Source organism: Balaenoptera ricei, chromosome 11, assembly GCF_028023285.1.
Source record: "Balaenoptera ricei isolate mBalRic1 chromosome 11, mBalRic1.hap2, whole genome shotgun sequence".
NCBI lineage: Eukaryota > Metazoa > Chordata > Mammalia > Artiodactyla > Balaenopteridae > Balaenoptera > Balaenoptera ricei.
Window position 1 is genome coordinate 43126807 of NC_082649.1, and position 22555 is coordinate 43149361.

General features: G+C 38.3%; 1 protein-coding gene across 1 annotated transcript in view; it reads left to right on the plus strand.

Moving 5' to 3' along the window:
• Nucleotides 1-207: 207 nt before the first annotated feature.
• The window catches only part of HCRTR2 (hypocretin receptor 2), a 111494-nt gene continuing 89146 nt past the window's right edge, over nt 208-22555 (plus strand). Inside the window, exon 1 of the mRNA XM_059937538.1 lies at nt 208-430. Within this exon, the coding sequence (XP_059793521.1) occupies nt 208-430 (223 nt within the window). The remainder of the gene's footprint in view (nt 431-22555) is intronic.

Genomic DNA, 22555 nt, shown 5'->3' on the forward strand with positions numbered 1-22555 from the left:
CATCGCCTGCAGACACAGCCCCGCCGGCGTACGAGTTGCCCGGCGGGCGGGAGACTCGGAGGCATTGGCTCCGTAACTTTTCACGTCATTTTCTGCTCCTGAGCCCCTGGTCGCCTGTCCGCGCCTCCTCACGCCGCAGACCGCGGCGCCCATGGGGCAGGGGCCGAGCCGCTTGCAGCACTGAGCCGACCCGGACTGGAGCCCGTGATGTCCGGCACCAAATTGGAGGACTCCCCCCCTTGTCGCAACTGGTCATCTGCTCCGGAGCTGAATGAAACTCAAGAGCCCTTTTTAAACCCCACCGACTATGACGACGAGGAATTCCTGCGGTACCTGTGGAGGGAATACCTCCACCCCAAAGAATACGAGTGGGTCCTGATCGCCGGCTACATCATCGTGTTCGTGGTGGCTCTCATCGGGAACGTCCTGGGTGAGTGTCCGCCGGGCAGCCCCAGGCAGGGGCTGCCAAGTCCACGCACCCCTGGCTGCCAAGACCCCTCCTCCCCCCAGGGATGCACACAAAGAGGTGGCTGCTCTCGGGGTGGGGTTATATTCAAAAAAAAAAAAAAAAAAGTTTTCTGATTTCACGAACCAGGACCGAGCCCTGGAATGGTGATCCCTTTTTCTGCAGGGAGCCGCGGGGAGCCGCGTTGCCTTTGGGAGCATCAAGGTTCCAAGCGCGGGGCAAGGGGCAGAGGCAGGGCTCTCCAGGTGGATTTGCTGGAGTGCGGGGGAATTAGTCATCCTTTTGTGTAACGTGGCCGAGTGTTTCGGGGGTGGGGAGAGGTCAGGCTGGCAGGATGAGAAGCTGTGCCCCTTAGGAGCAAGCTCTCCTGGGCTGTGGAAGTCACAAAGGATTTGTGAGCCCGGTACAGTGCCCTTTGGCGAGGGGTTGAGGCTGTGTCCAGAGGTGGTAATGAAAGGGCAGGGAGTGGGAGGAGAGGCAAAGCAGGGAGGTGCACTCATGCACTGAAACTGAATTAAACAGGAGCCATGCCGGGAGCGAGCAAGGAGGAGGGGCCTCTGAGAAAAGTACCAAGGAGATCGCAATCATTCATCCCTCCGTCCATTCACTCATTTATCCACTGTACCCATGTATTTTCCAGAGCATGCTTGTTTCCAGGCTCGGGAAATATTTGCAGCTGATTTCTTGTTTTCCAAAGACCAGACCAAGCTTTGTGCTAGGTTCTCACTATTTGTCCCTGTCTAGGTTGGAATGCAAACATAAATTTCCTCTCCCACTCCCCACCTCTGCACAATTTCTGAGGGTTGAAGAAGCGGTGCCGTGGCTAGATGGTGGCTGTGGTGATGGAGTGTATTAGGGCAGCTGGGAAATCCACTTAAAAACAAACAAACAAACACACACAAAAAAACAGGGGCTTTGGAAGGGAGGGACGATTGAACATAAATTGTGAATGGAAGGAGCATGCACCTTGATGAATGGAGAGTAGGAGGCGTTTAAATGCAGAGGGCAGTGTGGAGGGAATCTCTGTGGAAAATGACAGGAGATAGGGGGAGGCTAGGAGAATATGCTCTTGATTTTCAGTTACAAAAAGGGGGAGAAGATGAGTGAGGTGGAATAGGCTGGGAGGTGTTGAAGTCCAAAGTAAAGACTTTGTAGCTGCAGTGGAAGATGATAAGAGACTTATCAGGCTCTCAGCGCTAGCCTGATTTTTACCTTCTCTCCCCATATGTGTCAGTCTGGGTAAGAAGCATTCAAAGTAGTCCCTCGCCAATTCAAGAGGCAGAATAGTTGGTAGTATGTGACTGAAAGGCATTCCTGAGAGAGCTGGTAGAATATTATTTGACAAGAAAGATAAGAATCCTCTGAGAACTGTAGTTGGCTCTGTCTATATTTTTTTCAGGCTATTTTAATTTTGTTGCTGTTTTTTTTAAAGGCAAACATAAAGGAAATCTTTTGAGGAGGCAGACAAGGTGAAAAGTGGAAATACGCATGGTTAGGACCAGTTGTAAGGATAAGTCTGTTAATCACAATGCTTTTCTTGTTTCCCTTCTCCTTGTTATCCATGCTTAGAGTTACAATAATTAAGATACATGGCTACTAGCATAGCAACATTTCATTGCATTATGCTAATACTTAATGATAAGTGAATAATCAAAATTGAACATCTATGAATACCTACTCTGTGCCAGACTCCTTACCATACACTCTCTCACTTAACCTCAGAGTAACCCACATTTGACAGAAGAAGCAAGACTTGGAGAAATGAAATGACATATTAAGGAATATCATTCAGATTCAGTTCCATTTCTTCTGACCTCAGGTCCAGAATTCTTCACTGATATTCCACTCTAGATTTAGAAAGCATATAGAGAATTAATTCTTTGTTCCCAGTGTCTGCAAGCCTATTAAATGCATTTCCTTTCTCCCTTGCATCTATGCCCACTATTAATAAATTACCATGAGGGGTTAATGGTTCTGTGATTCTTTCCAACAAAAACCCACTGAGGGAGGAACGTTATTGCATTGCAGTAAAATTTTGACGCGTTTTGCAGGAATAGCTACAAATCATAATTATTTTTCTTCCCTAATCGTATTTTAGACTTAACCTCTGTGATAAAATTTGCTCCTTTTTGCTGTTATTTTATTCTGGCTTGCACAGACCTGTGATGCATGGTCTTCATATCCTAATTGCATAGTTCAGGGGTGCATGTTTGCTAGCCTGAGGAGTGTTTTAGTCTCAAGAAAGAAACATCTCTAGAGTAGATGTTTCATAATGTCAAGTGAGAGAGCACTGTCCACAGCCCCAAGTGCTGAAATGTCCAATTTTATTCAGCTTAAAAAAAAAAAAAAGATATACTCAAAGCTCTTTGTTTTCATGAAACTGACAGCTGTTTTCCTCAAAACTGAATGACACTGAAATCCTCTCTGGCTGAACTGAAACCCATACTCTTTGTGGATATATTCCCTGAAAGTTGATGAGGTTTAAGTTTGACATTTAAACAAATAAGCAGTGTCATTACTCACAGACAACTTCCTGCTCTTTGAAGTCACTGTCAAATTTGCAAAACAGATTAGATTGAGAATTTCTTTTTTGCCCCCCTGGTATGTCATTTTATGCAGAGAATGGCAGGACAAGAAATCACATTATTTATGCAAGATAAAAGAGTCAACATTGGGTATGAAGGTGAAATACCACCGTGTAAGCAGTGGATGTAATCACTGACCCTTCAGGTCCGCTTACCACTTGTACTTTCATGTAACTGACTACTTGGAAAATCTCAACCTTGTTGAACTTACAAATATAGTGTAATCAGTTAGAAGTCATTGCTCCCACAATGTCCTTTTGTGAGCAGAATGACAAAGTCTTGATCATACCCACCTATTCTTCCGCTCTCTATGGTGCCTCTCTCATTATATACCCTCGCCATTATCAGATGCTTCTTTCCCAAGCTAGAAAGCAGTTTATTGGAAAAAATGTTGATAAAAGTCATTCAAAATAAGGCAAAAAATTACATGCAATTTCATGATTATATGCATCCTAATAAAAACATATACACGTCTAATTATAGAATTTTAAATCCTAGGAAGGAAGATGGGACAGGTTCTTTCTGGAAACAGTGTTTTTCCAGTATCTTCAAAATTATGTCACATATAACCTATTCCTAAGTATGTCTTGTACTTTAGCCAAGTAGATGCATTCAGTTATCTGACCAGTACATTTTGAGCAATGTTATGTTTTTAAAATTAATGTGTGTTGGGGGAAAGTTCTTGGGGACACTCAAGGAAATATGTTTGATGTCATTCCTACTATTCCTTTAGTAGAAACTGGATGGAGAGATGGGTTCTGGTTAGTTCAAGTGTTAAACATCTGGACGAAATGAACAATTCTCTGCTTCTCTTACTTCCACATTCAAATATATGATTTTCACCTGGAATGCTTCTATCTTCCCTGTTGTCATCTTCATACGAAAAAATGAGGAGAGCAGTCAACAAATGACATCAGTCCAGCTGTGCTTCTCACTTCTTATGTGGCATTAGCAAGTTAACAAACTCTCTGAGCCTGTTTTTTCCAACTGAAAGTTATGGTTAATAATGCCTGCCTTGACTCACAGACACAGAGAATAGACTTGTGGTTGCCAAGGGGGAGAGGTGGTGGGGGAGGGATGGATTAATGGGAGTTTGGGGTTAACAGATGCAAACTATTATATAGAGAATGGATAGAAAACAAGGTCCTACTGTACAGCACATGGAACAATATTCAATATCTTGTGATAAACCATAGTGGAGAAGAATATGAAAAAGAACATCTATATGTCTATAACTGAATCACTTTGCTGTACAGCAGAAATAAATACAACATTGTAAATCAACTATACTTGAATCAAATAAATTGAAAAAATAAAAAATAAAGCCTGCCTTATAAAAATCCTATGAGGATATATATATGAAATCCTCTACAGAGATATTTAGAGGAGTACACACAAATATATATAATTTTTTCTTTTCTTGACACAGTAGACACTGAATGCCAATTTCTATCTCTTCATTCCCACTATTGAAATCCCTTCTTGATGTGGTTGGTAGCCATCCTGTTCCTCCATGGCCAGTCTGTAGCTCTGTAGCTCTTTATGGCCTCTACTCTGGCATTTTTCTCAATTGAGTGTTTTCATAAAAGCTGTTAGTAACATGGTGTTGGCACCTGTTACTCTTCTTTTCCATACCAGCTCCACCCACTCACCACAATCAGATGTTTAGCGCATCATGCTGACTACTTAACATTGCCTTCCCACCTCTATGTGTAAGTCATTCCTAACCATCATGATGATTTTCTCTCTTTCTCTCAGTTTACATTTGCCTGCTCTAGGTTCCATTAACTCAGAGTTTCTGAAATGTTAGCTGGTCAGTCTATCACTATTGATGTTTTAAACAGCGTGCCCGTACACACACAGAGAGATAATATGTTGATTGAACTCAGTTAAAGCACACTGCCCATTAATAAATGTATCCAATAAGAGTTAAACTAAACTGGGTAGGTGGGATGGGGGGAATACCTGGAATAGGGTTGCTTCTTACAGAGCTAATCGTATGCCCCAGACATGGCAATGGCAGAGTTGCAAGTTCCCGCTGCTCCTAAGTCTGAGACCTTTCTTTTCTACTTGTCCCAAAGCCCATCTCAGCTCTGTGGGTCTTTTAAAACCCACCCTTTCCTACACAGGAAGCAGAAAGAGGTTAGAGATAATACATTACTGATCTCTGCCAAGACCCGATAGAAGTCATGAACAGTAACCGTAAAAGGTAAGATTAGCCACTAAGCTTTAAACTTGTATGATTTTAGTTACAGAATGCAAAGCATGCTTACCTGAATAAGACTTAAACTGACACCTCCACATTTTTAGCAAGTCATAGCCGCTTAGTTTTTCCGGGTAAAATAAATCATGTTTTCGACTTGAACAGAATCTCAGTGATAACTTTTTAAATAGCTGTCTCATAGATAACAGCAACATTTACCATGGGAAGACAATAATGAAATAACATGTGCTACTGATAATTTAAACGGAATGGGTTTTTTCTATATTTGAAAAAAAATGAAGAAAGTGAAATAAATGAAAATGTTACCAATGTATAAGACAGGCTAAATCTAACACTCAAATACAAATACATGAAGTTTTTAGAAATTTTATTGATTTTATTAGGGCATACATATGTGTTTTATATGTTTATGTGAAGTTTTATTAGTTCATATTTCAGAACATATTTGCAAATCATCACATACTACAGTTACGTTAGCATTCCAAAGTCCGTGAATTCATACTCAGCTCCTCAGATTTCAGGAGTATCCACCACTGGTGTTATTTCACTGGTGAGAGACGACCTTTCCATCCTTCTTCTTGTAGAATTCTGACATACTCCCCAACATTAGGGATGCTGGCTCTGTTGAATAACGACTCACTGGTGAGGTCCAGTTAATGACATGTGATGGGTGAAACAAAGGGTAGTTATTCATCTCCAACTCCTCTTCTTGCTGCAAAGGAAAATGAAGAATATTTATGGAGTACTATATGCCAGGTCTTGGAAGCTAGGTTCCATGATGAATATATATGTTTCCTTGATGCCTCATGACAAACTTATAACAAGGAGATTAATAGCTTTGATTTACAAATGAGAAACATGAAATTCAAAAAGCTATTTTAACTAGTTCCAAAGTTTAGTCAGACTGTAAGTATCAGCACTAGGTTTCTAATATGGATTTATCTGGTTCCATGGCCCACCTTTGTCATCCTGACTCTGCCCCATGCTTCTAATCCTGACCAAGAAAAAGGAAAGAAAAGAGAGAATGGGAATGTTACTGAGGTGTGCCCTCCAGACGATCTATGGAGCTGTGCTGGCCGGTTGCCATGCTATTCCTCTGATAGACTATAGTCCTTCAGCTTGGAGGATGAGCTCATTTGATAAGTTAATCAAGGTCAGGCTAGAGTTACTTTACAAGAGAAAATTTCAAGGTAAAAATAAGTGTTGCCAAAAAGGCTTTTGCCTGTTCAGGGGGGTGACTCTCTGGATAAATGTTAGATAATTGTGGCCAAGGATTATTTTGTTACTGAAGGTGCTGTCTTTAGAGACCATTAAAGACTGAGGACGTAAACATTTATTATCTCAGATAACCTAAAGATTGTTTTGTTCCTCCTTTGGCTTCCAAACCTACTCACATTTTTTTCCTTTCTCTGATGGAATTAATGTTAACTTTTTAAAAAATCATAAGTTTCTATTGATTTGACTGCATAGGTCAATCATTATATCACATAATACTGCTCCTGGAGCATAATGGTATTTTATATGTCCAAAGAGGCATTACCCATAACACCATAAATGAAATGAACTTTAGACACTGACAGTGGAACACTTTGAGAGGCTATTGGATGAAATATATGACATATATGACCAGTCTTTTGGATAGCTGACTCTTAGGACTGAATTTATTCATTTCATCTTTGTTCCCAATGAGAGATCATATCTTGACCAAGTAAACGGGTTGGATATATATTTAAATACCATTAAATTTTTTTCCATTTGAACTGTTTCCCCATAAACAAAAAATCAAAGCTATTCAGAATAAATATGTACTCTATTCTTGAAAATATTTTTGGATTACTATCACTGAGTCTTTTCCAGTAATTTGCTTTCAATATCACATACATATGAACAATATTTAATGTTTAAATATTATGTTACTCTTCAGAAGACATTGTTACATACATTGCCTCCTTTATTCTTCAGAACAATCTAATGAAGTAGGTTGTATTTAGTGTAAAAATTTACGTGCCTGAAATGATTTGAAATCAATTTAAAAGAAAAGTTTGACTACATAGAAATATCCAGGGATATTTGTCTGCTTTGGAAAACCTTACTAGCATCCTATATTCCAAGAAGTCAGGGTAAGGATACTAACTCCCTTTGTCTGACCTTTGGCTACAATGTCTTTGGTACCTGATTTTGTCAACATTCTGAGTACAGACGCACATTAACCAGATTTACAAAATTGGCATATAAGTAAATCAATCAATCAATCAATCAATCCAATGTTTTAATTTAAAATAAGAAGTTAATTCTTTTTTTTTTTTTGATGTTTTATCTTTTTTTCGATGTCTTACCTTTTTTCTTCATCTTTACTGGAGTATAATTGCTTTACAATGTTGTGTTAGTTTCTGCTGTACAACAAAGTGAATCAGCTACATGTGTACATATATACCCATATCCCCTCCCTCTTAAGCCTCCCTCCCACCCTCCACATCCTACCCTCTAGGCCATCACAAAGCATCGAGCTGGTCTCCCTGTGCTATGCAGGAGCTTCCCACTAGCCATCCATTTTACATTTGGTAGTGTTTATATGTCAGTGCTACCCTCTCACTTCTTCCCAGCTTCCCTTTCCCCGCCCCGTATCCTCAAGTCCGTTCTCCACGTCTGTATCTTTATTCCTGCCCTGCCACTAGGTACATCAGTACTGTTTTTTCAGACTCCATATATATGCATTAGCATACAGTATTTGTTTTTCTCTTTCTGACTTACTTCACTCTGTATGACAGACTCTAGGTCCATCCACCTCATTACAAAGAACTCAATTTCTTTCCATTTTATGGCTGAGTAATATTCCATTGTATATATGTGCCACATCTTCTTTATCCACACATCTGTCGGTGGACACTTAGGTTGCTTCCATGTCCTGTCCATTGTAAATAGTCCTGCAGTGAACATTGTGGTACATGACTCTTTTTGAACTATGGTTTTCTCAGGGTATATGTCCAGTAGTGGGATTGCTGGGTCGTATGGTAGTTCTATTTTTAGTTTTTTAAAGAACCTCCATACTGTTCTCCATAGTGGCTTTATCAATTTACATTCCGACCAAAAGTGCAAGAGGGTTCCCTTTTCTCTACACCCTCTCCAGCATTTATTATTTCTAGATTTTTTGATGATGGCCATTCTGACTGGTGTGAGGTGATACCTCACCGTGGTTTTGATTTGCATTTCTCTAATGATTAGTGATGTTGAGCATCTTTTCATGTGTTTGTTGGCCATCTGTATGTCTTCCTTGGAAAAATGTCTATTTAGGTCTCCCACCCATTTTTGGATTGGGCTGGGGTTTTATTGACATTGAGCTGCATGAGCTGCTTCTATATTTTGGAGATTAATCCTTTGTCACTTGCTTCATTTGCAAATATTTTCTCCCATTCTGAGGGCTGTCTTTTTGTCAGGTTTATGGTTTGCTTTACTGTGCAAAAGCTTTTAAGTTTCATTAGGCCCCATTTGTTTATTTTTGTTTTTATTTTCATTTCTCCAGGAGGTGAGTCAAAAAAGGATCTTGCTGTGATTTATGTCAAAGAGTGTTCTTCCTATGTTTTCCTCTAAGAGTTTTATAGTGTCTGGCCTTTCATTTAGGTCTTTAATCCATTATGAGTTTATTTTTGTGTATGGTGTTAGGGTGTGTTCTAATTTCATTCTTTTATATGTATCTATCCATGTTTCCCAGCACCACTTATTGAAGAGGCTGTTTTTTCTCCATTGTATATTCTTACCTCCTTTGTCAAAGATAAGGTGACCATATGTGTGTGAGTTTATCTCCGGCCTTTCTATCCTGTTCCATTTATCTATACTTCTGTTTTTGTGCCAGTAACATACTGTCTTGATTACTGTAGCTTTGTAGTGTAGTCTGAAGTCCGGGAGCCTGATTCCTCCAGCTCTGTTTTTCTTTCTCAAGATTGCTTTTGCTATTTGGGGTCTTTTGTGTCTCCATACAAATTGTGAAATTATTTGTTCTACTTCTGTGAAAAATGACATTGGTAATTTGATAGGGATTGCATTGAATCTGTAGATTGCTTTGGATAGTGTAGTCATTTTCACAAAGTTGATTGTTCCAATCCAAGAACATGGTATATCTCTCCATGTGTTTGTATTGCCTTTATTTCTTTCATCAGTGTCTTATAGTTTTCTGCATACAGGTCTTTCACCTCCTTAGGTTGGTTTATTCCTAAGTATTTTATTCTTTTGGTTGCAGTGGTAAATGGGAGTGTTTTCTTAATTTCACTTTCAGATTTTTTGTTGTTAGAGTATAGGAATGCAAGAGATTTCTGTGCATTAATTTTGTATCCTGCTACTCTACCAAATTTACTGATTAGCTCTAGTTGCTTTCTGTTGGCATCCTTAGGATTTTCTCTGTATAGTATCATGTCATCTGCAAACAGTGACAGTTTAACTTCTTCTTTTCCAATTTCGATTCCTTTTATTTATTTTTCTTCTTTGATTGCTGTGGCTAAAACTTCCAAAACTATGTTGAATAACAGTGGTGAGAGTGGGTACTCTTGTCTTGCTCCTGATCTTAGAGGAAATGGTTTCAGTTTTTAACCATTGAGAATGATGTTGGCTCTGGGTTTGTCATACATGGCCTTTATTACCTTGATATAGGTTCCCTGTATGTGCACTTTCTGGAGAGTTTTTATCATAAATTGGTGTTCAATTTTATCAGAAGCTTTTTCTGCATCTATTGAGATTATTGTATCCTTTTTATTCTTCAACTTGTCAATACGGTATATCACATTGATTGATATGTCTATATTGAAGAATCCTTGCATTCCTGGGATAAACCACACTTGATCGTGGGTTATGATCCTTTTAATGTGCTGTTGGATTCTGTTTGCTAGTATTTTGTTGAGGATTTTTGCATCTATGTTCATCAGTGATATTGGCCTGTAGTTTTCTTTCTTTGTAGCATCTTTGTCTGGTTTTGGTATCAGGGTGATGGTGGTCTTGTAGAATGAGTTTGGGAGTGTTCCTCCCTCTGATATACTTTGGAAGAGTTTGAGAAGGATGGGTGTTAACTCTTCTCTAAATGTTTGATAGAATTCTCCTGTGAAGCCATAAGATCCTGGGGTTTTGTTTGTTGGAAGATTTTTAATCATAGTTTCAATTTCAGTGCTTGTGATTGGTCTGTTTATATTTTCTATTTCTTCGTGGTTCAGTCTTGGAAGGTTGTGCATTTCTAGGAATTTGTCCATTTCTTCCAGGTTGCCCATTTTATTGTCATGTAGTCCCTCATGATCCTTTGTATTTCTGCAGTGTCAGTTATTACTTCTCCTTTTTCCTTTCTAATTCTGTTGAGTTGAGTTTTCTCCCTTTTTTTCCTGATGAGTCTAGTTAATAGTTTATCTATTTTGTTTATCTTCTCAAAGAACCAGCTTTTATTTTATTGATCTTTGCTATTGTTTCATTCATTTCTTTTTCATTTATTTCTTATCTGATCTTCAAGATTTTCTTCCTTCTGCTAACTTTGGGGTTATTTTGTTCTTCTTTCTCTAATTGCTTTAGGTATAAGGTTAGGCTGTTTATTTGAGATTTTTATTGTTTCTTGAGGTAGCATTGTATTGCTATAAAATTCCCTCTTAGAACTGCTTTTGCTGCATCCCATTAGTTTTGGGCCATCATGTTTTCATTGTCATTTGTTTCTAGGTATTTTTTGATTTCCTCTTTGATTTCTTCAGTGACCTCCTTGTTGTTTAGTAGCATATTGTTTAGCCTCCATGTGTTTGTATTTTTTACAGATTTTTTTCCTGTACTTGTTATCTAGTCTCATAGAGTTGTGGTCAGAAAAGACGCTTGATATGATTTCAATTTTCTTAAATTTACTGAGGCTTGATTTGTAACCCAAGATATGATCTATCCTGGAGAATGTTTTGTGTGCACTTGAGAAGATAGTGTATTCTGTTGTTTTTGGATGGAATGTCCTATAAATATCAATTAAGTCCATTTGGTGTAATGTGTCATTTAAAGCTTGTGTTTCCTTATTTATTTTCATTTTTGTTTATTAGTCCATTAGTGAAATTGGTGAGTTAAAGTCCCTTACTATTATTATGTTACTGTCGATTTCTCATTTTATGGCTGTTAGCATTTGCATTATGTATTGAGATGCTCATTTGTTGGGTGCATAAATATTTACAATTGTTATATCTTCTTCTTGGATTGATCCCTTGATCATTATGTAGTGTCCTTGCAATAGTCTTTATTTTAAAGTCGTTTTTGTCTGATATGAGTATTGCTACTCCAGCTTTCTTTTGATTTCCATTTGCATGGAATATCTATTTCCATCCCCTCACTTTCAGCCTGTATGTGTCCCTAGGTCTGAAGTGGGTCTCTTGTAGACAGCATATAAACAGGTCTTGTTTTTGTATCCATTTAGCCAGTCTGTGTCCTTTGGTTGGGACATTTAATCCATTTATATTTAAGGTAATTATTGATATGTGTGTTCCTGTTACCATTTTCTTAATTGTTTTCAGTTTGTTTCTGTAGGTCTTTTCCTTCTCTTGTGTTTCCTGCCTAGAGAAGTTCCTTTAGCATTTGTTATAAAGCTGGTTTGGTGGTGCTGAATTGTTTTTACTTTTTCTTATCTGTAAAGCTTTTGATTTCTCCATCAAATCTGAATGAGATCCTTGCTGGTAGAGTAAACTTGGTTGTAGGTTTTTCCCTTTCATCACTTTAAATATATCTTGCCACTCTCTTCTGGCCTGTAGAGCTTCTGCTGAAAGATCAGCTCTTAACCTTTTGGAGATTCCCTTGTATGTTATTTGTTGCTTTTCCCTTGCTGCTTTTAATATTTTTTCTTTATGTTTAATTTTTGTTAGTTTGATTAATATGTGTCTCGGTGTGTTTCTCCTTGGATTTATCCTGTATAGGACTCTCTGTGCTTCCTGGACTTGATTGACTATGTCCTTTCCAATGTTGGGGAAGTTTTCAACTATAATCTCCTCAAATATTTTTTCAGACCCTTTCTTTTTTTCTTCTTCTTCTGGGGCTCCTATTATTCAAAATTTGGTGCACTTATTATTGTCCCAGAGGTCTCTGAGACTGTCCTCCATTCTTTTTTCTTTATTCTTCTCTGTGGCAGTTATTTCTACTATTCTATCTTCCAGCTCACTTATCTGTTTTTCTGCCTCAGTTATTCTGCTATTAATTCCTTCTAGAGTATTTTTAATTTCAGTTATTTTGTTTTTTATTACTGTTTGTTTGCTCTTTAGTTCTTCTAGGTCCTTGTTAAAACTTTCTTGTATTTGCTCGATCCTGTTTCTAAGATCTTGAATCATCTTTACTATCACTACTTTGAATTCTTTTTCAAGTAGTTTGTCTATTTCCCCTTTACTTATTTGTTCTTGTGGGGTTTTTTTTCTTGCTCCTTTACCTGCAAGATATTTCTCTCTCTTTTCATTTTGTCTAATTTACAGTATTGTGTTCCTCTTGCTTCTCTTTTCTGCCCCTGGTGGTGAAGTTAGTTCAGTGGTTTGCATTGGCTTCCTGATGTGATAGACTGGTGCCTGCATTCTGGTGGGTGGAGCTGAGTCTTTTCCCTCTGATGAGCAGGACCATGTCAGGTGGTGTGTTCTGGGGTGTCTGTGAGCTTAGTATGACTTTAATTAGACTGTGTGCTGATGAGTGGGTTTGTGTTCCTGTCTTGTTTGTTGTTTGGTGTGGGGTGTCCAGCTCTGGAAGCTGCTGGCAGTTGGGTGGAATTGGATCTTGGATTCAGATAGAGGTCTCCGTGAGAGCTCTCAGAGATTAATCTTCCCTGGGGCTGGGAATTCTTTAGTGGTCCAGCATCCTGGACTTTGTTTTCCCACTCCAGAGCCTCAGGCCCGACTTCTGGTTGAGGAATCAAGACCCTGCAATTTGCTCATCCCAGCAATAAAGGGGATTTAAAAAAAAAAAAGAAAGAATGAAAAGACTAAGAAAACCCCAGACAAATGGTAAAAAGTAAAATCAAACAAACAGAAAAAGAAACAAGGAAACACGCACACACACAAAAGAAACAAAAACAGAACCAAATAAGTCAAAAAGCAAGAGACCAGCAAAACAAAAGAACCCAAGGATGAAATCAAACAATTAAAAAGAAAACTGACAAAAACAAAATACTAAAAAACAAAACCAAAGCAGAGTGCCAACTGAAGAAGGAAGCAAAGAAACAAAACAAACTGAAAAAAATGATAAGAAGAAAAAGAGAAAGGGGAAAGAAGACAGAACAACAGAAAAGCAAAATAAAAATAGAAATAGAAAAATAAATAGAAAATATATTAAAGAAAAAACCCAAAAAAGACAAACAAAACCCCAGAGAAATGGTAAAAACAAAATCCAACAAACAAAAACACAATCAAGGAAACGCACCACACATGCAAAAGAAACAAAAACAGAACCAAATAAATCAAAAACAAGAGAACAACCAGAGAAATAGAAGAACTCAAAAGCGAAATCAAACAATTAGGATCAAAACTAACAAAAACACAAACCTAAAATCAAAACCAAAGCAGTGTGCCAACTAAGGCATAAAGCAAGGAAACCGACAAAACCTATAGAAATGATTTTAAAAATAATAAAATAAAACAAAAAGGGGAAAAACACAGGACAACAGAAAAGCAAAGTAAAAATAGAAGTATGTAAAAAAATAAAAATAAAAAATATGTTATAGAACATGAAGACCCCAAAAGACTAAATTAAAAAAAAATAATACTGAAACAAAAACAAAAAATCAGACAAAAAAAGAAAGGGAAAAAAAACAGACAAATAAGGCCAGAACCAACAATGGAATGAATCAAAACATAAAATTAATAATAATAATTATGTTTCCCTGGAGTCTCAGCTGAAAGTGTCATTGCACACACTGTGAGCCACAGCCCACCTCCACCTCCCTGGGCTGGTCTCTGGACCTGCTGTGGGCCCTGTGGGGATGACTCAGACTCTGATCTAGCCCAATTGCTGCATGTGCTGCCCCCAAAGTCCACAGCTGCCAGAGGTAGAACATTTTCATTTGTGGGAACACTCATTGTCTACTAAGATATTCCACAGATGCAGGGTCTACCTAGCTGATTGCAGGGATTTAATCTGCAGCTTGTGCTGCCAATGGAAAGATTTTTGATCTTCTTCCTTAGCTGCCCCATCCCTGGGATTCAGCTTTGGTTTTATCCTCACCTCTGCATGTGGTCTACCCACAGGAGTCTGGTCCTTAGGATGCCTTGGAGCTCATGGGTCTGCCCCAGTGAGGACCGGGTGCAAAGGTGGTATATGACTGCTTGGATGGCGGGAACCCCAGTGGTGCCAAATGCGCAGGGAAGCTGGCAGCCATGGGCACAAGAGATATGGCCCTAGTGAGGGTCTTTTCTGGCACCCAACGTAAGGCGCCTGAGGACCGGCCCTGGCCAGGTTTTTTCTGACACCCAGCAGCAGGCGTGTGAGGGCCAGCCCTAAGAGGGCTTCTTTTATTGTCCATCGGAAGGCACTGGTGTGTGTGGAGAGAGAGGCTACAATAGTGGCTCCTCCCCCTGTGTGTGATTCAGCAGTAGCACCTGCTTCCATGGCAGTCCAGTCTTCCTCTGTAGGCATTCCCTGCTGCAGCTTTCCTCCCTCCTGTCCCCTCAGTCTGTCTTCCCACAGCCAACAGCAGTTCTCGCCCCAGGCCTGTTCTCCAATCCCCACACTCCAGCTCCCAGCCCCCTTGCATACCTGTGAACACACATCCCAGTCCAGGGCACAGAGAGCTGCAGTACAGACCGTCTGTGTATTTCTCACTCTGTCCCATCTGCCAACGATTGGCTGCTTCACCCTCTTCTGACAGCCTCAAATGCTTCCCTTCTGTCACAATCAATTCCCCCATCAGAGAGGGAGTTTCCCCAAATTCGGGAATCTCTCCTCTGCTTTAGCTCCCCTGCCCTGTCCTGTCCCGCTTCCTTTCCTACTCCTTCTCCCTTCTTTTTTCCATCCTACCCGGTTATGCAGGGATCTTTATAGTCCTTTCCGGTGCCCAAGGTCTTCAGCTGGTCTTCTGTGAAAATTGTTGCATCTATAGATGTATTCCTGATGCATCCGTGGAGAGAGATGAACTCCATGTCCTCATACTCCTCCACCATCTTGAATCCCCCAAGAAGTTAATCTTAAAAGTCGTAGAATACTTGAAGCTCTTTTGATCTTCACTGTCTCCTTCTGTAGACATAACTATGTGAAGAGCTTTATTGATCTGAAAAGGTAGGCTGTGCCATAGATGCAAATAAACCCTAAATGTTCATTGGCTTTGCATCACAGAAGTTTATTTCTTGTCTATTTGACATCTAATGTGGGTTGGAGAGTCTGTTGTGTCTCAAGGTCCAGATGTCCTTTCTGTTCATGGACCACCTCAACATGCAGCCACTGTGAAACAAACTTCCAGGATGGGTCTCAGTGTCCCCTACCACCAGGTATTCACACCCTGTTTAGTTCCTTTCCATATAATGCCAGAAGTGGTCTCTAGCAGCATACAGTAGCATATAGCAGAAGTGATAGTATGTGGCTTTCAAAATTATATTATAAAAGATTACAGTTTCTGCCTTGAGTGCTCACTCTCTTGCTCTTGGATTTCTTGCTCTGGAGAAAGTAAGCTTCCTTGTTGAGAGCAACCCACATGGTGAGGAATTAAAATATCCAGCCTACCACCATAGAGGAAATGTAGCCTGCTAACAACCACATGTATGATCTTAGAAGCAAATCCTTTGGCCAGAAAGAGTCTTGAGATGATGCCAACAGCACCCTCCCCTGCCCCCACCAGCTTGACTTAATGACAGGCTCTGAGACAGAATTATCTAGTTAAGTTTCTCACAGATTCCTGAGCCTTTAGAAGTGATGAGATAAATGTTGTTTTAATTTTTTTCAATTTGGGGATAAGTCTTGTTACAGCCTCTAACGTTGTCATGGCTGGATAGGAGTGAACTGGGAAATATATACTGGCTCTTAACTACCTTTGCCAAAAAGCAACACATGTCTGTCATGCCCATAATCATTTGACCAAGACCAATCTCATTGTATCAACTTAACTACAAGTGGGGTTGGAAAGTATAAGGGAACACTGTCTCTGTCACAGGAATCAGACAATAGTTAAAAGTATTTTTAACTACTATAGTCTCAGAACAAGGGAATTTAGAGGAATCAAGCATTTAATGGCATAAGACTAAGATAATCTGATAGATATCTCCATTTCACATTTTGGATCTCTGCCAATAGAAGTAACTTATAATATTGGGAGATTTTGTGCCAATTACTGGAATAAGAATCCAGGGTACAAAGATAATAGAAACCAAGGAACCTATACTTTAGGTGAAGAGACAAACATAACAGATAATTTCAATATAATGTGTCAAGTACTCTGATAGATGAGTTACAGGATGTAGTGGAAGAATATAAGAAGGACACTTAGTTCCATTTGGGGGATTAGAGAGAGATCCAGGAGAAGATGACTCCTAAATGGAGTTTTAATGCATGAATGCAAGTCACACAGGTGAAGAAAATAGAGCAAGGTGTTCTAGGTAGAGGAAACAACAAGAGCAAAATCAAAGAAGTGTGAAATAGCATGGGCCATGCAGAGAATGTTAAGCAATGGGGTAAGTGCAGAAGAGGACATTCTAGGGATGGAGCTGGGGCATTAGATAGGGTCTCAGCTGGCTCTGACACTGCAGCTGAAAGGAAGCCCTTCTAAGACTTTAAGGAGAGTGCTGTCACTGGGAGACTCAGGAAGGTTTTCACACTGGAGTTTGTGCCCTGTTTGGGGCTCACTTAATCAAGCCTACTCTAATGAAAAAAACTGATAAGAAAAGGCGAAAAATTCTAGGAGGCTTTCCACGTGCTGCATGAGGGAGAAAAGGAGAAAGTGAGAAAATGAAAACAAAGAAATAAAGAAAAGAAGTGAAAGAAAGAAGATTAAAATATAGGAAAAAGTGTTACTGTGCTTGCTTTGCTGAATATTTAAATTTGAGAAGAAATTTCTCTTTAAAATATTTTTTCTTATTTCTTTTCTGAAAGATGCCCTTAGTCTCACGTGTCATAGCTCTATTAATATTTTCCAATATTCTATAAAGTTTTTCACTAAAATTGTTTTTGTATTAACTTATTTTTTGGGTTTCAATGGGTCACTATGCTCCTAGCCATCCATCGCTTGAAACTAGATCATATTTTGACCTCACACTAAAACCCAAAAGATGACAAATTTGAGATCTTATGGAAATTTTTTGATATTTTCCAACTAAATCCCCAAATTTCTACTCCAGATTTCTTACAAGCTTCTAAATATGCTCATTTGAAAATTTATCTTATATGGCAGTTTATCATTCCAATAATCATTGAAGGTATTACATTGACCCCAGGTCAGCCTTTAGGGAATTACTGGAAGCATGTCTCTGCAAGTTGACATGGTAATGCATCAAAATTTCTAAAACTGTGGTTACTTTAAAAACTTTTGTTTGCTATTCCTAACTCACAAGGGGAATAGAGCACTGATGAAAAATTGTAATATCCTTTTCTAAATTTTCAGTGAGTTTTTATTCCTACTCGGTGACACTAAGATGAATTTATAAAGCACATGGTTTACAATCATGTGGTTGATTTTATTACTATAAAATCATAATTGGGGTCAGAAAACCACTGTCTATAGTAATTTATTTCATAAATTCAGAATAAATTTGATGAGTCATCTACTTTGGTAGAGAACCATATTGCTTATAAATACCATTTTGAAGCCAACTTGTCTTTCTTAAAATGTGCAGATTGTGCTAATCTTTCTGGGACAGAAGTAGAGAGATGTGGTTAAGTGCTTATGAAGCCATTTTGTCATTGGGTGAAACTGAGTCAACATTTCATTGTGAAAAAATAGCTAAAACTTAATCTCTCCAATTAGAATACTTAATACAAAAGTTCCCCAAGTTTAGAAAGCTGAAAAACAAACACATTAACAAATCTCACCAGCTGGTGCAGGAAAAGAACTTCATAATTGTTGCGACATTTATGTGCTGGGGATTGATTTATATTTCAGCCACAGGGAAGCCTAGAAAGCTTTGTTCTTTGAAATCACCAGAGATGGTGATGGTGACTCATAGATTCCTGAAAGTCAGTAAGATTATCCTAGTTCATAAATTTATGTGTTTTTCTTCCCCATGCATAATGAACATTGCAACTGGTCACTGACAGGAAGCCAAACAATCTCAGTGGAAAAGGGGAAAATAAGAATTTAAGAAGTTAAAAACACATAAATAAAAACATGTGCACACTCATGCACACACACACACACATTTTGGAGATTGCATTACATGAATAATATGATTTTAATGCACCCTAGCTTTTCATGCAGGATTAAGAAGCTACCTTCCAAACTTTAAAAATGCCAAAAAAACTGGATATAAGGCCTTGACTTTCCCAAAGTCAAGAGATATTTTCAACTATTCCCTGAGTGAATGAACTAGACTTTAGGAAAGCCAAAATGATAAATACACTAGAGATGAGGATGTCCTTGAATTAACATTCATGTAAGAAGAGGCACCCCTTAGGTGATTGATCTTTGTAGCAAAATCTATATTCTTTGAACAGACTGAATATTTTCCTGCTTTAGCGTCTTCACACATTCTAATCCCCTCTGCCCCTCTCCTGGCTGGTTCCTGCTCAGCTCACATTGTCACATATTCAGAGACAGTCTCTAAGGAGGCCAGTCTGAATCTGTACCTGCTATGTTAGCAGCCCATTTTGTTTCTGTCATAGAATTTATTACTATTAGAAATGATATTGTTGGTTTGTTTTTTAATTTTACAGCCGTGTCCCTTAAGTAACATATAAGTTCCAAGGGAGTAGTTCCTTTATTTTTTGTTTTTGCAGGTGCATCCTCAGCTTCTAGAACAGTGCTGGACATACAGCAATGTTTGGCTACTAAATGAATTAAAGTGTTAGATTTCCACCAGGAGGAATACTTTAGATATAAGCACATTTTTAAAATTAGGCGTTGCAGGCTTTAAATTTCTTCTATATAAAATCTTAAAACCTCAATAATTTGAATCATGTTTGTGATAACTTTTTTCAACATCTTAAACAACACACACATTAAAATAAATATATAGTCACTAAAGTAATGATTATGGGAGACCATTTGTAAAATCTCTCCTCAGCACTGTAATCCCCTTGACTTTACCAGGAAACTATTTGCTCTTCTCTTGAAGAGCAAATGAGATTTACAAACTGTGGCAACTATTTCTTTTCTTCAAGGAAGATACATAAATATGCTTCCAAATAACATGCTATATTCCTGAAATTACTGAGGAAAACATATAATGTATAAAACTCTTACTTAAGCCTTCTTTGTTTCAAAGTGATTCTTAGTCGTTTTTTATGTTTTATAGATGTCTAAGGAAATATTTGACCATTTGTGTCCCAGATGGGATAAGAGAGCTGAGAAAAGTTTATCACGACTCCATAATTTCTGCAAAAATAAAAGGGCCAAACATATCCCCACATGAGCCCAGGATGATTCAGGAATGCCCACAGAGTCTCAGCTTTAGGGATCCTTTGTCATTTTCCCCCATTGCCAGTGACAAAATACTGTGCAGACAATTGAAAAAAAAACATATTTTCAGGCAGAGCCCAAGAGCAATGCTGGTAATAATTGGAGAGTTCTACACACTTCTTTTAATGGGGAATAAGAGAAACAATAAACCTATTGACTAATTCTGGTCCTCAATTTCCTGAAATATCAATCAAATTATAAATTTTTGAAAAATCAAAGTACAGTCTTGCCCAGAGATGGGAGGCATTGCTAATTCTAGCAGACATGTAACCAGTTAAAACAATATTATCAATATTTCTCATTATTTTGAATCAACTGAATTACAGTAGAATTTACATGTTAGGCTTTTGGGAGTTGTTATATTGCCGTAATTACCTAACTCCTCAAGAGCAGTATTTGTCATCCGCCGTCTAAGCAGCTCCTATAACAACCTGTGTGATAGGGCTATTATTCACTCCTTTTCCAAGGTAGTGGAATTTAGTATGAGAGAGCTGTTATTGTGTTAGGGGTTTGAATAGATTTACATGTTATCACTTGGCCTCTCCATTCCTGAACTGTAAGTAAATACAATGCTCTGTTCTCCATTTCCATTCTTCCTTTGCTAGTTTATCCATGCTAGTGTGCATAGCAAGTTTAAAAAAATGTTTGTAATTTAAGAAAAACACAAATTCTCATGCAAATTTTTTTTTGGTAAACTCAACTGAAATGGACTTGAGTTTCAATGACTAATCTCTAAAACTCGTCATAGGTACCTGGCCACAGAGATCAGAGTGGCAGGAGCAAGAGTCAAGATTTTCTCTGGGTGTGGATTTTCTCTTCTGGTAAATAGGGTTTATAAGACTTCTCTGAGTGCTGAGTCACCATCAGCAACAGTGACAGTATTTGTAGAAATTTGAAGTCATGGAAATATATTTTTATCATCCAAATGGAGGTAAAGGCAACATAGAGAAGCAGAGGGCTCAGTCCAGCTATAGCAGCAAAAGACACACAAAAAAATAAGGCAGCTTGAACCAACACACTGGTTTTCTAGGGCTTATCTAATTTGGAGCTATTTCCTTTTCTTATTTCATTCAGCAAATATTTATTGAGCACCCACAAAGTGTAATCTGTTCTATTACATTCTGTGGAGGAAATACAGAGTGAAGGAGGCATGGTCCTTACCTACAAGGAATTTCTAATCTTGGGAGAGAGACTGACATGTCGACAATAGTCTATAGCATGAGGGTTATTGGAGAGGTGTATGCTAAGTATTAGAACATAGAAACATAAAAGTTGGATTTGATTTGGGGTAGAAGTACTGTTTCCCTGAGTACGTAGCATTTGAGGTTTTGTTGACATGTGAGTATAATTTTGAAAAGTTCCAAAGGTTGAAAAGAAATTACACCCAAGTTGATGAAGTAGTACATTTATGATTGCTCTCAGATATACATAGCTATGCTGGAAATATCATTCAGGGAATCCCAGTAAAACATAGGCTTTTGTGAACTTTTTTTTTGAAATTTCAAGGAATAGAGACCTCAAGTAATCTTTTTTGATGCTTTGCATTGCTTTCATGGTCTACTTTTTTTGTGGGTATTTGCTAAGTCTCACCTGTATTTTTATATTATGGTGGATTGGATTTTAAAAGTTTGAAATCCCTGGAGTTATCTTAAAATGAGGTCTGATGGATCAGATCTTCCCAGAGGAAGATGAATCTGGGGCAATGGTGAGAATGGGTTGAAATTATGAGACCAGACACTGGGAAGCCTGTTGAGACTCTTCAGGAAAGTGATTCCTGATTCCACCAGGGCAGTGGAATCGAATATGAAAAAAAAATATGAGACATTTTGGAAATAGAAATCGACAACTCATCAGATGTGGGAAATGGATAGGAACAGAAAAGAATCTTCTGATTAATAGAAGTTTTTGGCCAAAGAAAGTACAATGATTGTGTTATTTGTATTTTTCTTAAGATGGACAGAATATATAGAAAGAAAATTGAGCACTGTGAGTAGAGGGGTCATGATGAATTCTGCCAAGGCAGGTTGAGTTTGCATTGTTAGAGGAATATACGTATGAAGCTATCCAGTAGGAAGTAGGGCTGGTTCTCTCACATGCTACTCACAATTAGTTCGCTACTCTGAGAGATTTTTTCTTTGTGACTGTGCAAGCAATGTATACAGTTTATGTGAGAATAGACTTCTGGAATAATTTAAAGTTTATAAGGGAATGTAAATTTCTTAATGGGTGCATCAAATGGCGAGACCTTTTATGCAACACTGAATAAATTCATTGGTTCAAAAATATTTATTGTGCACTTATAGCAGCAAACAAAATAGACAAGACTTGTTCTTTTAGGAAGTTTATATTCTCATGGTGATATTCAGGATATATTTTGACAGTAGAACCAAGAGTATTTACTGATGGATTGCATATGAGTGTGAGAAAAAGAAGGGAGTCAACATTTTCATGCCAGGTAGAAGGGTAGTGGTGCCATTTATTGAGATACAGGATCCTGGGGGAGGTGCAGGTTAGTTAGATGTAGGGAAGGAGAGAGAATCCAAAGTTTGATGTTAGACAGTCTAAATGTGAGATAGTACCGGTAGGTGTATTGTGAACATTTGAATATGCAGTCAAGAGTTTAAGTAAAAAGTCAAGCCAGGTGAAATAAACCTGAGTTTTATAACCAATATCATCTTTTATGTCCATATCTTTTAACATATTCCCCACAGATATGAAAGACT